At 38.3% G+C, this 16,083-nt stretch overlaps 1 protein-coding gene across 1 annotated transcript in view; it reads left to right on the top strand.

Annotated features, from left to right (window-relative positions):
• The window catches only part of SMC1B (structural maintenance of chromosomes 1B), a 71,092-nt gene that overhangs the window by 18,373 nt on the left and 36,636 nt on the right, over nucleotides 1-16,083 (top strand). Inside the window, exons 5-11 of the mRNA XM_077758014.1 lie at nucleotides 1,842-2,080; nucleotides 3,562-3,820; nucleotides 4,776-4,916; nucleotides 9,845-9,927; nucleotides 10,735-10,942; nucleotides 13,551-13,736; nucleotides 14,908-15,087. Of these exons, the coding sequence (XP_077614140.1) occupies nucleotides 1,842-2,080; nucleotides 3,562-3,820; nucleotides 4,776-4,916; nucleotides 9,845-9,927; nucleotides 10,735-10,942; nucleotides 13,551-13,736; nucleotides 14,908-15,087 (1,296 nt within the window). The remainder of the gene's footprint in view (nucleotides 1-1,841; nucleotides 2,081-3,561; nucleotides 3,821-4,775; nucleotides 4,917-9,844; nucleotides 9,928-10,734; nucleotides 10,943-13,550; nucleotides 13,737-14,907; nucleotides 15,088-16,083) is intronic.

Below are 16,083 nucleotides of genomic sequence, written 5' to 3'. Positions count from 1 at the left end.
AGAGGAAGAGAATGAGGGGGGGGGGGGGGAGGCAGAGAGAGAATCCCAAGCAGGCTTCCCACTGTCAGTGCAGAGCCCGAAGTGGGGCTCAAATCCCTGAACTGTGAGATCATGACCTGAGCCAAAATTAAGAGTTGGACGCTCCATGGACTGAACCACCCAGGCACCCCAAATTCTGTCTTTCTCTTGCACAAACCCTCTATCGGTGCAGTACTTCCCACTGGTGTCCCTGTCCAGCCTGCTGACCTAGCCCCTCACCCACCTCTCAAGCTTTGGTTTCCTCTACTCTCCCACCACACTGGCCTTTACTATTTATTGTACATACCGCGCTCACTTCTAGCTCAGAGCTTTTGCTGTTTCCTCTATCTGGATAGCTGTATGCCTGAATTTCTTCATGACAAATACTCTCTCCTTTCATTGCCATCTTCTCAGGCAGGCATTTGCTATCCACACCCCCACTCTATGTTGGCATCCCCTCCCTGGGACGATTATATTACCCTGTCGTTTCTTTCGTAACATCTATTGCTGTATGAAATTATCTTGTTTATTATTTTTTTTGCTTGTTTAATCTCTGATTCCTCCCCCCCTCCATTAGAACAACTAGATTATAAGCTTATAAGAGCAGGGATTTTTTCCATCTTCTTCTCTACTATAGTCCCAGCAACAAGGAGCTGGCACATATTAGGCAGTCAATAATATTTGAGGAAATAAATGAAAGGTGGATGCGTTTTTCACTGTGATGTTCGTTTCTTCATATTTTCACATGTGCGTATATGTCCTTGGCTTCATTAGTGGAAAGGGGTGGTATTGGTGAACGTCAGACTGTGGTTTTCATAATATACTGAAGCAGCTTTCAGAAAGTAGAGTTGCAGAACATTAAACATTTTGAGGACAGTTAGAATTGTTGAATTTCCCCTGTTTATTACAATGTCATGGGAAATGGTTCTTCACCTGTTACGTGGAAAACCTCATTGATTAGGAGCTTTTCTCTCAAGGCAGCCCATTTCTTTATTACTTTTATTAATAGTACAAATGTTAAGGAAATTCTTCCATTTTACATATACTTTAGAAGTTTAATATTCCTGTTCTATAAATATAAAAATTATATCTTATAGCAGGAATTTTACCTGGAATTCTTGGATTTAAAGTTGCTAGGGACCCTGTAAGTCATTTAACTTTTTTCCGTTTACAAATGAGGAAGCTGATACCAGAAATGTTAATGGTGGGGCGCCTGGGTGACTCATTTGGTTAAGTGACCAACTCTTGATTTTGGCTTATGTCATGATCTCACAGTTTGTGAGATCGAGCCCTACGTTGGGCTAAGCACTGACAGTGCCGAGCCTGCTTGGGACTCTCTCTCTCTCTCTCTCTCTCTCTCTCTTTCTTTCTCTCTTTCTCTCTCTCTGCCCCCTCCTATCCTCTCCCTCCCTGTCCCTCCCAAATGCATGTGCGTGCTCTCGCAAAATAAATAAATAGAAACTTAAAAAAAAATGGTAATAGACTTGCCATACTCTGAGGTCCAAACAGAAATGGGACGAGGACCCAGGTTGGCAGGTGCCATCTCATTGTTCCTACCACCGGATCACTGAGATATGAGAATAAAGTCTGGTTTCTTGGTTTTTTGGATAAGTCTATCTAGAAACCTTCTCCAAATAATGCTGCTTTTCACAAGAGTACTTTTTGTTAATGACATAACTAATTTATTTCATAAATTTAATAACTTGTGAATAATAAATAATTTGATTCCTTAGAGATCATTTCTTGGTACTCTTGCTGAGTTTACGAAAGGTCAACTTTAATATATTCCCTTTTAACTATTGTTGAATTGTACTGTTTTATAGGCAGAACGTTACCAGAGTCTCCTTGAAGAACTGAAAATAAACAAGATACAATTAAAGCTTTTCCAACTATATCATAATGAGAGGAAAATTCATTTTCTGAAAACTGAGTTAGAGCATGTGAACAAGAATTTGAGTGTCGCAAAAGAGTCTCTTTCTCGTCATGAAAACATAGTTAAAGCCAAGAAAAAGGAACATGGAATGCTAAATAGACAACTACAACAAACAGAAAAAGAGTTAAAGTAAGTTTTAAAAATTAGTTATTAACAGTTAGATTTTATGTACATTGATAATAAAATAAAAATAAAAGTGACATTTTTAAAGTTGATTTTTTGAATAAATTTTTTCCTTTGGAATACTTTTAGATATACAGAAAAATTACAAAGGTAGTAAGAGTTCCCACATTCCCCACACTCAGTTTCTCCTACTTCTTTTTTTTTTTTTTAAATATTTTTATTTATTTATTTCTAGGAGAGAGAGAGAGAGAGACAGCGTGAGCAGGGGAGGGTCAGAGAGAGAGGGAGTCACAGACTGAAACAGGCTCCAGGCTCTGAGCTGGCAGTCAGCACAGAGTCCGACGCGGGGCTCGAACCTACGAACGCGAGATCATGACCCAAGCGAAAGTCGGATGCTTAACCGACTAAGCCACCCAGGCGCCCCTCTCCTACTTCTAACATTAATATGATACGTGTGTCAGAATTAGTGAACCAGTGTTCACACAGTACTATTAACTAAAGTCCGTGGTTCATTCCTATTTTCTCTCCTCTCCCTGGTTTCTGATCCAGGACACCACATTACATTTGTTACCATGTTCTCAGGCTCCTCTTGGCTGTGACAGTTTCTCAGCCTTTCTTTTTTTTTGATGACCTCGATCATTTTGAGGCATATTGGTCAGGTTTTTTTGTAGAATGTCTCTTAATTTGGATTTGTCTGATTGTTTCCTCATAATTAGTCAAGGTTTATAGATTTTGAAGAGGAAGGCCGCAGGGGTAAAATGTGACTCTCCACATCAGGAATATCTATATGTATGTTATATGACATAGCATCTATCTAATACATCACAGTATGAGCTGCCGTCACTGTTGATCTTGACCTTCTCTTGCTTGCCCATAACTTCCTATGGCAACAGTGAGCGACCTGGCTTCCGTGGTGGGCAGTCATTTTCAGTCCCAGTAACCTATGGCAGTACCACCGTTGTGAACCCAGAGCCTCATGGGAGCAGCGGGAGCAGCTAGAGCCCAGTGCCGTATGTATAGGTCCTCTTGCTTTTAGTTTTGTAGACTTGGCTCACTTTCAGTGTTTCTTAGGTTAGCACCTTTCCTCCCAGTCCCTTTCAGGAAGGTGATTGCATACGTTGGTAATACAGTAGATTCTTAGGTCACAGTCTGTATTCCATCTAGGATCCCTTGGCCGCCTGAGTGATTTTTTTAATTTGCGTACGTGACATTAAGGTTCACTTTTGGTGCTGTAAAGTTCTATAGGTTTTCACAAATGTATGATATCCTGTATCCACCATTAGAGTATCTTTACCACTCAAAAATTTCCCCTGTGTCACACCTATTCGGTACCCCCCTCCACCCTCTGGAAATCACTGATCTGCTTATAGTCTCTGAAAGTAAATTTTTAAAATTTATTTTTAAATGTGTGATTTGATCAAAAGAATTTCCTTCCTTTAGATGGTATATTTTAATTTACTTTAAAGCAAACTTTATTTTCTTTTTAGATCTCTTGAAGCACTTTTAAATCAGAAAAGGCCTCAGTACATTAAAGCCAAAGAAAATACTTCTCACCACCTCAAGAAATTAGATGTGGCTAAGAAATCAATAAAGGACAGTGAAAAACAATGTTCTAAACAGGAAGATGACATAAAAGCCCTGGAGACAGAGCTGGGTGATTTAGATGGTGCATGGAGAAGTTTTGAAAAGCAGGTTGAGGAAGAAATCTTACTCAAAGGGCGAGACATTGAACTAGAAGCCAGTCAGGTGAACGAGTCAACATATGAGAAAACTTTTTGTTATTTCAGCTTCTTAGAAACAATTTAAAGGATGTCCTCTCTGATATTTTAAGAGATTGAACTCAGACAATCCTCATCTCAATTATGGGGATTGAAATTTTTCAGCCTATGTGCAGAGTCTAAATTTAATCTTTAGGCCATTTTTACTTTATAAGATTAGATGGCATTATAACCTTTATGAGTTAATTGAAGTCATAGAAAATACTTCAACAAGACAAAATGGTATCATTTGGTAATAAAAATTAGGTAATATTCTTACATTTTTAAGGTAATCATTTTTTCTTTATGAATATTATAAAAACTTAAAAATCAGATATAAGTGGCTTTGAAGAAACATGACCACTTAATTGGCAGGAGGGAAGTTGATTGAGGTGGTTTAAATGTGGTGGTGAATTAATATGCAATTCGGTATAACTAATTTGAAAAAAATAATTATAACAAATTGGTAGATCTCCCATAATTTTTAATTCAGTTTTCAAACATTCTCCCAACTGACTTTTTATCATTTGTCTTTCATTCATTTATGATAATTTTACATCACTATATATATGTGTGTGTGTGTGTATATATACATACCAAAATAACTCTATAAATACTTGATTTTTATCTGAACTCCTCTTGCTTTTGGACTGTTGATAAGTTCTATACCCTTTCTCTCTTTTTTTTTAATCCCCTTTCTCTTTAAGTTTTTCTTGCAGAGACTTTCTATAGAGTTGGTTTTGAATACCTTATCTGTCTATCTGAGCAGGTTCAAATAAGAAAAGGTTCATTTTATGTTCACATTATCTTACCTGGAGAAGATATCCAATTATGATCTAATTGATTTAAAACTGATAACACTATCTTCTAGTCAAAGGATATCACATAGAAATTTCCTCTCCTGTTTCTTACGTGAGTTTAATAATTTTATACTCCTTACGCAGCTGGATCATTATAAAGAACTTAAGGAACAAGTAAGAAAGAAAGTGGCTATAATGACCCAGCAACTGGAAAAGCTGCAGTGGGAACAGAGGGCTGATAAAGAGAGGCTGGCATTCGAAAAGAGGAGACATGGAGAAGTTCAGGTACCTTGGTTTGTGCAGTCATGACTGGGAACTATTGTCAATGAAATTTTATTCTCTTTTTATGTTCACTTTTCAGTATATAAATGGACTTACATTAGGAATAAGCAATTAGTTTTAAAAAGTCTGGATTCCCTGTTTTTCTCCTTAGTATTATTTAGGTGCTCTTTCATCATGGTCTAAGATAGAAGCAGAAAGAGCCTTCTGTGTTTTAGTCCAGTGAGGTGAGGACGAGGATAGATAAAGGGTAAAAACAAACACGTATCCTGACAGAGGCGAACGCAAGGCCCTGTGGAAACACTAAGGACATCGCCCAGGAGGAGCCTAGGAGCTGAATGCATTACATGGGAAGCGACCATCAAGACAGCATGATAGTGCTCTGCCCTTGAGTTAGGCGGACTTGGCTTCTGGCCAGTCTCACTCTGTCACTGATCTGTGTAGTCTTGAGAAGTAACTAAATTTTTTAACTTGTCTGGACTGGGCTTTGATTTCTTCATTTGTGCAGTAAGGACAAATAAGTCTACCTCATAGAGATAGGGAGGTTGAATAAGATGAAAGTGTATGATAATATACGAAGTATTTGGTCTTTTCTCTATGCCTCATGACCTGCTTTTCCAAAGAGTGAGAATTGGACTGTAAAATTATTATTATGGCAATTCAACAATAATAACAAATCATGATATTTTGTACCGTTGGTGGGCTATCCTGAAAGTACGACCATTTCTGATAAGAACTGTAAAGGGTAAATGGTTCTGAATTATATCTACATTTGATTTATAAGTACATATTTGGAATTTAGAGGAAAATGTTTATGGACTATGTTGCCTTTATTAGTTCCTGTACATCTCACCACAATAGCAAAGAGTAGGCATTTACTCTAGGGTACAGATGAGGAAACTGAGGATTGGGATTTCAAAATGAAATCTGTCTCTGGAAGTGGGTCTGACATTTTCCAGAGAGAACAGCAATATTATCGTGTAGTGTTTATTTGTCCATCCCGCGTATATACCATTTTACAGCACTGCTATGAACCCAGTTAATATTCAGACAACTTTATGAAGTAGATACTAGTATATATGTTATGTTCTCATCCTGGTTTTTCCTCTTTCCTAAGTTTTCTGCCTTGGTGATCTATGTTCCCATAGCTTTACATATCATCTGCAGATGACTCCCAAATTCGTGTTTCTTGCTCACAACCTCATATCTCCAGCTGCTTTGTCAGCATCTCCATTCTGGATGTTGAATAGAGATCTCAAACTTAAACCAAGCTGAACTTCTAATCTTCACACCCAAATGCTTCCCACATGTTATCTCTCCCAGTTTAGGTGATAAAATTCACTCTTGCTGGTTGCTCAGACCAGAAAACTTGGGGTCCATCTTTGACTCTTAGGGAATTGTGGCAGCTCCACCTTCTACGGGTACCACACATCCTGTCACTTCTCCACTCCTGCTGCTGGTCCGGATCGCAGGCTTCTTGTTTGTGTGTGTGTTTGTTTGGACCGTGTAGTAGCCTCCAGGTTTCCGCTGTCGTCTCCTCCACAGCAGCCTCAGCACAGCCGCCAAAGATACGGTTTTAATATCTAAGTCAGGTCATGACACTTGGTCTTTTTTAAGTCCTCTGGTAGCTCACATCACACAGAAAGCTTAAGTGGAGGTCCTGAGCACCCTACATAGAGCTGCCTCGCCTGCTTGCCCGTCCCACTCCAGTTCACCTTTCAAACCTCCTGTTCGTCTGTTCTCCCTCTTACTCCCGGGGATCTGGCTCTACTGGCCTCCTGGAACATACTGGACGTATTTCTGCCCTCAGGCCTTTGCACTGGTTACTCCTCTGCCTGGAACATGCTTTTCCTCATTTCTTCATTTTTCATTCCCTCACTTCCTGCAAGCGATTGCTTAAATGTTTTCTCATTGAAGCCTACCCTGACCTCCATATTTAAAATTGTAGTACCCACCGCACTTCTGCTCCCCTTGTCCCGACTCTGTTTCTCCCAAAGCTTTTCTCTCCTAACATGTGATTGAATTCACATACTACATTTGGCTCCCTTCCCTCTGGAGCGTAAGCACCACAAAAGCGGGGAGACGTTGGTTTGTTTTGTTCGCTGATCATCCCAAGACACTTGGGGACAGCGCAGATAATCTGTAAATATTTGTTGAATTTACAAATTTCAGATGAAGGAATCAAGGCACAACATGGTTAACTTGACTGAACTCGTAAGTGGAGGAACTGGAATTTGGTTCCTGACACTTTGTCTCCAGAGCCAGTCTTCTTCACGCTGCACTGTACGCCTCTCACGTTAGTTGTGTTGTCAGTTGGCAGATGAAAATACGACCAAGTATGAAAGGCGAACTCTGATGATCATGCGTGAAAGAGAGGACGTTTTGTGGAAGGAGAAAAACAGATGTAGTACCAAAGCAGTAACTGCTTTTAAAACACTTGTATAATTCATATCACATTATAAAATTGTACACTGATTTCAGCAAATACTCATTGTATATTTTTGCTTTTGTACATGCTAGTTTTGGGAAAACCTCCTCATCTTTACATGTTAAATTCTGTAGTTACTCACACTGCAAAGCCTTCTCTGGCCCACTTTTTCTTCTCACCAAAAACCTGAAAATAATTTATTCCTCATCTCATGACCCATTGGGCTTAATCTGCATCTAAGGGCTTTTCTCAGATTGGATAAGAAGTAGTTAATTGGTACCAGTTCTACTAGACTGGAAGCTTCTTAAAGGCAGGATTTATATTAGTGTCCATTGTGAACTCTACTTAGATGTTAGTAAGTGGTGGTTGAATTGTGGCTGCCTTTTTTTTTTAAGGTTTTTTTATTTTGTGTGAGAGAGCAGACATGCACACACCTGTGTGGGGGGAGGGGTAGAGAGAAGGGGGAGAGAGTCCCAAGTAGGCTCCATGCTGTCAGCGCAGAGCCTGACACGGTGCTTGGTCTCACAAGCTGTGAGATCATAACCTGAGCTGAAGTCAAGCGTCAGGCACCCTGTGGCCAGCTGTTGAATACACACACACACTGGTAGTAGAAAAAGAACTTTCAGGTAGGAGACGGATGGAGAAATCTGCACCCATACTCAGTTTCCCACAGGATGGGAAAGGCTTTCACTTTCCACAGATCCTGAGATCATGAGGTTCTGGGCAGTGTTTGGTTTTCCCAGACAGCTGCATGATCAGTTGGCATCTCAAATCCAGAAGGCCTGGTACCAGAACAGTCTGATTATCCCATATTATGTGTCAAGCAGAACACCCAGGCCTTAACCACTTCTCTGTGGGAAGACCCTGGCCTTTTACATTTTCTTCATTAAAGCCCATTCTTTAACCTATGCCATATCTGAAGTTTGTTCTGAGTTCTTTGCAGAACAGATGGTGACCTTGGTAAGTAATGACCACAAAGAAGCCCAGCTGGCATGAGACAGGCCACGGGAGCTGCGGGAATAAAGGCAAGGCAGGTGCTTCCAACTGACTTAATTGGTGGTCCTCGTTCATCTTGTTTTTTCTTTTGGAATGGAATTCTTTTTTTTTTTTTGAAAGTTTTTTTTTAATGTGTATTTATTTTTGAGAGAAAGATACACGAAGTTTGAGCAGAGGAGGGACAAAGGGAGAATCCGACAGAGATATAGAATCCGAAGCAGGCTCCAGGCTCTGAGCTGTCAGCACTGAGCCCACCGTGGGGCTGGAACCCACAAACCGTGAGATCGTGACCAGAGCCGAAGTCTGACACCTCACCGACTGAGCCACCCAGGCGCCCCTCTTTGAATGGAACTCTTAAGTTTGAGATAATAGAATTTCAGTATGACAACAATGATTATTAAATTGTGTGAGTTCTAGAGAAAAGGAACTGTGTCTTGCTTATTTTTATACCTCTGGCACCTAGCATAGTAGATGTTCATTCAGTGAATTTGTATACTCATTTGGATAAAACAAATGAATAAAATGACAATTATCTTCATAGAATATATTTTTCCACATGAAAATGTCATTTCTTCTGCTGTTATTTACTGAAAAAGAATCGTTTTCACTTTGGTACACTCCTGGTTTTAGATCACTTAGTAATGGAGTAAGAAAGGTTAATCTGGCTGTAGTACAGGGGGTGAATATGGGAAAGGTTAGATGTGAAACCAGTTGAAGGCTAGCGCAGCACTTGCATTTAGTGATAAAGTGAATGGAGGAAGACTTTTGTCAAGTCCTAACTGCACAAGCCCATGGTTCTTTCCACGTTCCTATGCTGTTTGTAACACCAAGTCACTCCCCTAGAATTACTGCCCACTTGTCTGTCTCTCACCAGCCCTTAGTCCTTAAGAGCAGAGATTCTATCCTGTTCATTATTATATCTCTAGTGCCCAGTACATGGTAGCCAGGGAATAAAATATTTATTGAATGAATTAGTTTCAGGGACAGATAAGAAATGTGTAGATATTTTTAAATTAGCCCTTAGAGTTTGAAGTTGCCAGTTATCTAGTAAATGGTGGAGCCAGGATTTGAAGCTTGACTCTTCCAACCTCAAAGCTCTATGCCTGGGGCACCTGGGTGGCTCAGTCGGTTAAGCGTCCGCCTTCGGCTCAGGCCATGATCTCACCGCTTGTGGGTTCGAGCCCCGCATCTGGCTCTCTGCTGACAGCTAGCTCAGAGCCTGGAGCCTGCTTCAGATTCTGTATCTCTCTCTCTCTCTGACCCTTCCGTGCTCACGCTGTCTCTCTCTCTCTCTCTCTCTCTCAGAAATAAATTTAAAAACATTTAAAAAAAGCTCTGTGTCTTACTGCCTTTTCCGAGTTAAACATTGCTCATATAGGTGTTTTCATATGGTTATATTTGATATATTTCAAATTTTGAACATTTTACAATTCTCTAGTAATTTCTAGGAAGACAGTGAAAAATAATTTTATTTGTTGTAATTGATTTTAAGTTTTTTTTCCTATTTTAGGAAAATCTAAAACATATAAAAGAGCAGATAGAAGATCATAAAAAACGAATAGAGAAGTTGGAAGAATATACAAAAACATGCATGTGGGTACAGGGGAAATTCTTGTGGCTTTCTTATGTCTCAGGGGTCTGGTATATTTGGGGTATATTTGTGAAATGAAAGCTTCCACTGTATCATAATGTTCTCACTCCTGCATTTTTTTCTTTTTTAAAAAAGTGTTTATTTATTTTGAGGGGGGAAGGGGCAAAGAGAAAAGGAGAGAACTTCCCAAGCAGGCTCCATACTTCACATGGAGCCCAATGTGGGGCTCGATCTAATGACCGCAAGATCATGACTTGAGCTGAAATCAAGCGTCAGACACTTAACTTAACCGACTGAGCCACCCAGGGGCCCCTCACTCCTCCGTTTTTTGTTTTTTGTTTTTTTTTTCATTTCATTGTAGATAATTAAAAATTATACTTAACCATGTAAGTAAATACACTAAGTTTTTAAAATATAAACTTTCAAGTGATGAAACTTGAAATGTTGGTATTGATGTTTTATAATAAAAGTTACGTCACAATAGCTGGCATGACCTAATTATCCTGTCACTAAGAGTTTTGATTTTCATTGGCGTTTACTTATTATTAAGCCCACAATGACTGCTCTGATTATAGCGATCTGTCGTTAATTTCTCAGTCTTCAGAAATATGCATCTTCTGAATCAACAAAGAATGATCACAATATCTTTGCCCATGTCTGGTGCTGAGCTTATTTTATTGTCATTTTCATCATTTAAAATTGATAAGCACTGTTCCATTCCCCTGTAGTGCCAGATCACGGTATGTTGTATCTTGTAATTAAATTTTGTTTTTTCTTTTTGGTAGTAACTTATTGTTATTATTATGTAGGGATTGCTTGAAAGAGAAAAAACAGCAAGAGGAAACCCTAGTGGTTGAAATTGAAAACACAAAATCAAGAATGTCTGAAGTTAATGAAGAACTGAACCTTATTAGAAGTGAATTGCAGAATGCTGGAATTGATACCCATGAGGGGAAACGTCAGCAGAAGAGAGCAGAAGTTCTGGAACACCTTAAAAGACTTTACCCAGACTCTGTGGTAATTAGAAATGAATAGTTCATTTAAACAAAAGGGCTAAGCTTTCTTATTTGGGATTAAAAATGTTACCATTATTAGGAAGCTGAATTATTTCAGAAATCTTTTAGTTTTGTGTTTGATTATTTATATTTAAAATACAATAGTAAATAATTGTGATAAAATTTAAATAACTTCCAACAGTGTCTAAAGATAAGTAATTATCTGAGAGAAACTTGGACATTAAAATATGACCCAGAAAGTTCGAGTTACAACCAGTGTCTCCAAAGGACACAATAGATCACCTCAAGCCTCATGTTCTTCATGGTTTTAATTTTTTTAAATATATTTTCAGTTAACATCAGTGGCATACTTTGGAAATAATGAAGTTTTATTCTCTAAATCTGTGTATCCACTTCTGCTAATATACTTCATTAGCTCCAGCACAGCAATATCTAACCTGTTTGTTGGAGTATCAGCTTCACAGAATGACTTCCTGTGCTATTGGGGTTGTGGTGTCTCACTCTCTTGTCACTAACACCAGTGTACACTGTGCAGTCCTTATTTTATGAGGGCTGTTTTTAGCTTTCGGCACTGGTAACCACTTGACCTCTTTTGAAACTGGTCTTGACTTCTAGATAGGGGTGGGGGAGGAGTAAGGCGGTGCCACAAGATCCTTCCCCCCAGTGCCAAACAAAATGACAGAAACTAGTTTAACAACCAAAAAAGGAAAGAGACTATTACATCTAATGCTATAAACTTAAGAAAATGGTGATAGTCCATGATTTAAAAAAAAGATTGAGCATTTCTTGTTCTTAACTCTGCAGGAGGAAAACTGACAGATTCCTGAGAATTCTCACCTAGTATCCCTTAATCATGCAACTAGCAAGCACATATTATATTGGTTCCTTTTGGTTAAAAACGAGTGGATCAGAGAACATGAACCTCTGATGTTTTTAGATGGAAGTAAAGGCCAGTTCAAAGCTCTCTTCCCAAAATGGAATTTTCCCTCCTCCCCTGAGGCAGAGGAAACTTGGTATAGGATATTAATTAAAAACTCTGAAGAAAGAGCAAAACTCAAGTATTCAAACAAAAGATCTACACAGTCTCAACTCAGCTCTCACTTGCCCCTGTCCTGTATGCCCTTAGGTGCTAGGAAATCGATCAGAAAATACCAAGATAAAATAGAAAATCTTAGTCGATCACCTGTTGCTCTCAGTTCTAGGTGAGGCAGTCAGGAAAGTTATCCACCACAGCAACTTAAACAGCTGCCCATGTAAGCAAGATGAAAACAATCAATCTGACCACTAGAGGTTCATGCAGTAATAAAGAGAAGGAGTAATTTAAAAAGCATATAGAATGGGGTGCCTGGGGGGCTTGGTTGGTTGAGCCTCCAACTTTGGCTGTAGTCATGATCTCACGGTTTGTGGGTTCAAACCCCAAGTAGGACTCTGTGCTGACAGCTCAGAGCCTGGAACCTACTTTGGATTCTGTGTCTCCCTCTCTCTCTGCCCCTCCCCTACTCATGTTCTGTCTCTTTCTCAAAAAAAAAAAAAAAAAATTAAAAGAAATTTTTTTAGTAAAATTTGAAAACATTTAGAAAAAAGAGGCTAGTCTGGAAGAAGTTTACTGAACAAAATCTCCCATGAGTATATCATGCTATGGATCATTTAATAAGAGCTTGAATTCAAAGAACCAGATTCACATTTGAGCTAAGAAAAAATAAAAATTAAAACATAGAGCTAAGAAAACAAATTAAGAATAAACATTATTACTAAACTAATAAGTAAATTGCAAGTAGCAAGGAATGGGTTATGTAGCTGAAATTCAAATTACTGACCTAGAAGTAAGGTTTGAGTTAATCACAAGTGAGTGGAGAAGAGAAAAACAAACAACAAGATAATAAATATTAAAACAGTGATGCCCTATCATAAAGAAATTGGTATTCTTGAGATAGAACCTATCAAAAGAAGAAAGAGTAGAAAGATGTAAAATTGAATCTTCAGATATTCTAGGGAGCAGTGATATGGGACAGTTGACATGCTGACATTTTCTAGTAAAGGTTTTGATTCTCAGTCTAATTCTTGGCCATTCATCAGATCATATATAACACTTGTAATAGGAAGACTTTCCTGACTTCTCTGGTCAACCTGGTCCCCATTACATGCTCTCAGGGTACTCTGTGTTGTCACAGTTTATATTATTTCTCTATTTTGCATGCTTACAGTTACTGATTATTTATATCTTCTCTACTGGACTGAAAGCCTTGTAAGGTCACTTGTTCAGTGATGGTCACACAGTTTCTAGCTCTGTACCTGCATGTAGTAGGCACTTCATTGATTCTTATTTAATACTCAGAGAGTGGATAAGTTACCATAGCTTTGTGAAATATCTTAACACCTTGGTAAGGCTAGTCTCTCCTCATTACTCTTCTCTTAAATGAAGTGCGGCACACCTAGACGGATACTTCATAATTAAACCTATGTCCATTTGAATAAGATACAATCAAATATGATGTTTATAATTCTATAAAATTAGTTTTTGGTCCATTATGCTTTGTTACATTAAAAAACAGTGAATTATTTGTCCCTCAATAATGTGTTTGTTTTCTCCTTTTTTAAAACCTGCTAAGTTTGGAAGACTACTTGACCTCTGTCACCCTATTCATAAGAAATACCAGCTGGCTGTTACTAAACTTTTTGGGCGCTACATGGTTGCCATTGTTGTAGCCTCTGAAAAGGTAGCAAAAGATTGTATTCGATTTCTGAAGGAGGAAAGAGCTGAACCGGAGACATTCCTTGCTCTAGACTACCTTGATGTAAGAGTTTTGTGATCTTTATTACTTAGTAGTGACAAAATCTTGTCTTTAAAGCATGTCTTTATTGCCTAAAACTAGGTAGTGATAGAAAAAACATCATAGCTTGAATGCCCGTTAGTCGCTCAAATGGCTGGTATTAGTGTATCGGTAAGCAAAGCATAGTAGTTCTTGATTTAATGTCATTTCTTTCTAATTTAGTTTTGCTGTAAGTCTACCTTGATGATTTTGAGGACCTTACTCTAGCAGTACTCCACTCTGCCTGCAGCCGGCAATTTCTTTTGTTCTGTAGCAAACTATAGGAGCAGTTAAGACCTATCAGTCTGTCCCTGAAATGCCAACCCTGGGTCTCAGTTGTTAAACATGCAATCACATGTTTGCAAACATCGTGGGAAACTCATTTCAACGCTTGGTGGAGGGGACAGAATTTGGGGCCTTAGGTACTGAGAGGCCTTAGAGTATCCAGAGTAAATTTCTGTAGCAGGAGGCTTGTCATTACCATAATCGGCGTCCTTTACTGGTTTTTTACTTCCTGAAGAAAATGCTCTACTTGGTCCAGCTTTCAAGACCTGATCTGCAGCCATGTGCATAGTGGTGAGAGCTTGTGCCCTAGACTTACACTGCCCTGCTCTTGACTCTCAGCCTTGTTTATCATTACTTCTCACTGGCTTGTTCTCATAAAAGTGAGGTCATACCTGCTGTTTTTCAGTAATCATTGCAGACCCTTTTTAAAAACCTATTTATACACCCAGCCTGAAAGTCATATCAAAAAAGGCCTGAAGGCTTTCCTGGTCATTTAAGCCTAAAATGATTTTCTGAGTTCCATGATGTGCCACTCTCTTGACACATATGTAAATGGGTATTATCTCCCATTAGATTTTCTGATTTTGAGAGCATGGAACTTGACAGGCATTGCTTTGGCCCAGCTGGTTCATGGCAGAGTCGAATCTGGAAATTCTGTCTTCTGGCTTTTGCTGAAGTGTCTTTTCTTTAAATGTTACACGGGCCAGTCAGTGGTGGGATATTGTTCATCAGGTTCTTGTCAAATTTTATTGCATATAAGTTCATATGATTAATTTTTTTACTGTCATACTTATATATGCTTTCTGAGTATGTACTAAGTATTTGATTTTTATTTTAGTGTATCTAACATAAGTATTTTTTAACCTTTTAGATCAAGCCAGTCAATGAAAGACTGAGGGAGATTAAAGGCTGTAAAATGATGATTGATGTCATAAAGACTCCGTTTCCTCAGCTGAAGAAAGTAATTCAGTTCGTGTGTGGAAATGGCCTTGTCTGTGAGACTGTGGAAGAAGCAAGGCATATTGCATTCGGTGGACCTGAAAGACGGAAAGTAAGAGGCTTAGATCACACCTTGGGATAATTTGAAGCAGAATTTATAAGACTAACTTACTACACACACACACACACACACACACACACACACACACACACACACACAAACTTACATGTGCTTTCATATACTCTCTTTTAGAAGGAAAGTTAACATAGAATAATACAGTTAGGGCTTCAGTGGTTGTTAAAATGTCTAGTTAAGTTTTCAAAAAATTAATTTCTGTAGTATTCCCTATTATAAATTGTATTTTGGAAATTAGATCTTTTGTCATCATAACCTAAAACAGTTAATTTTTTGCTTGACATGCAGTAAATGTCCTTGGTGACTCTCTGACTTTCCTGGCATTTACATATATAATACATGTGTTTCTGTATACCAGGAAAAATATTTTACGTGCTTATTTTAATTCTTCTGTAGCTCAATGCAGACATTGTCCTTTCACACATTCATGCTTTTAATGCATTTAAAGTTCTAGGGAGTTTGAAGGGAAGATTACTGAATACTAATCTCAAGAGGATACTGTTGGTTTAAAAAATATTATTTTACTCAGTTGAATAATTTGTGTTTAGTGAAACAATGTTAAAGTCCTCAAATTATCTGACATAGGTTTTTTTAAACTGTATTTGTGATGAATTATAGAGTCCTAGAGTATAAGTTATGAGGTAAGACCAGTCATGCTACTTAATAATTAACGATATGACTTCAGGCAAGTTTCTACACATCTAATTTTATCGTCTAAAAGTGAGGAAATAATAGTACCTATTTCATAGGGTTAAAGGGTTAAATTAAGTAATAACATGCAAAATGTCATTTTAGTGCCTAGCAAATAGCTCTCAAAATGTGCTTGTTATTTTTTTATTTAGTAGTTAATTTACACATTGGATCTGGAATGTCCAGAATTGCAAATTAATACAAAACAGGCTGTTGTTCTGAAAAGTAGGAATTTCAGCATTAAATTTATTAACTTACCTAACATGATTAATTTCTCATACA

The sequence above is a fragment of the Crocuta crocuta genome, unplaced genomic scaffold (genome assembly GCF_008692635.1).
Source record: "Crocuta crocuta isolate KB4526 unplaced genomic scaffold, BGI_CrCroc_1.0 scaffold143, whole genome shotgun sequence".
In the NCBI taxonomy this organism is placed as follows: Eukaryota; Metazoa; Chordata; class Mammalia; order Carnivora; family Hyaenidae; genus Crocuta; species Crocuta crocuta.
This window is presented reverse-complemented; position numbering and strand designations above follow the sequence as displayed.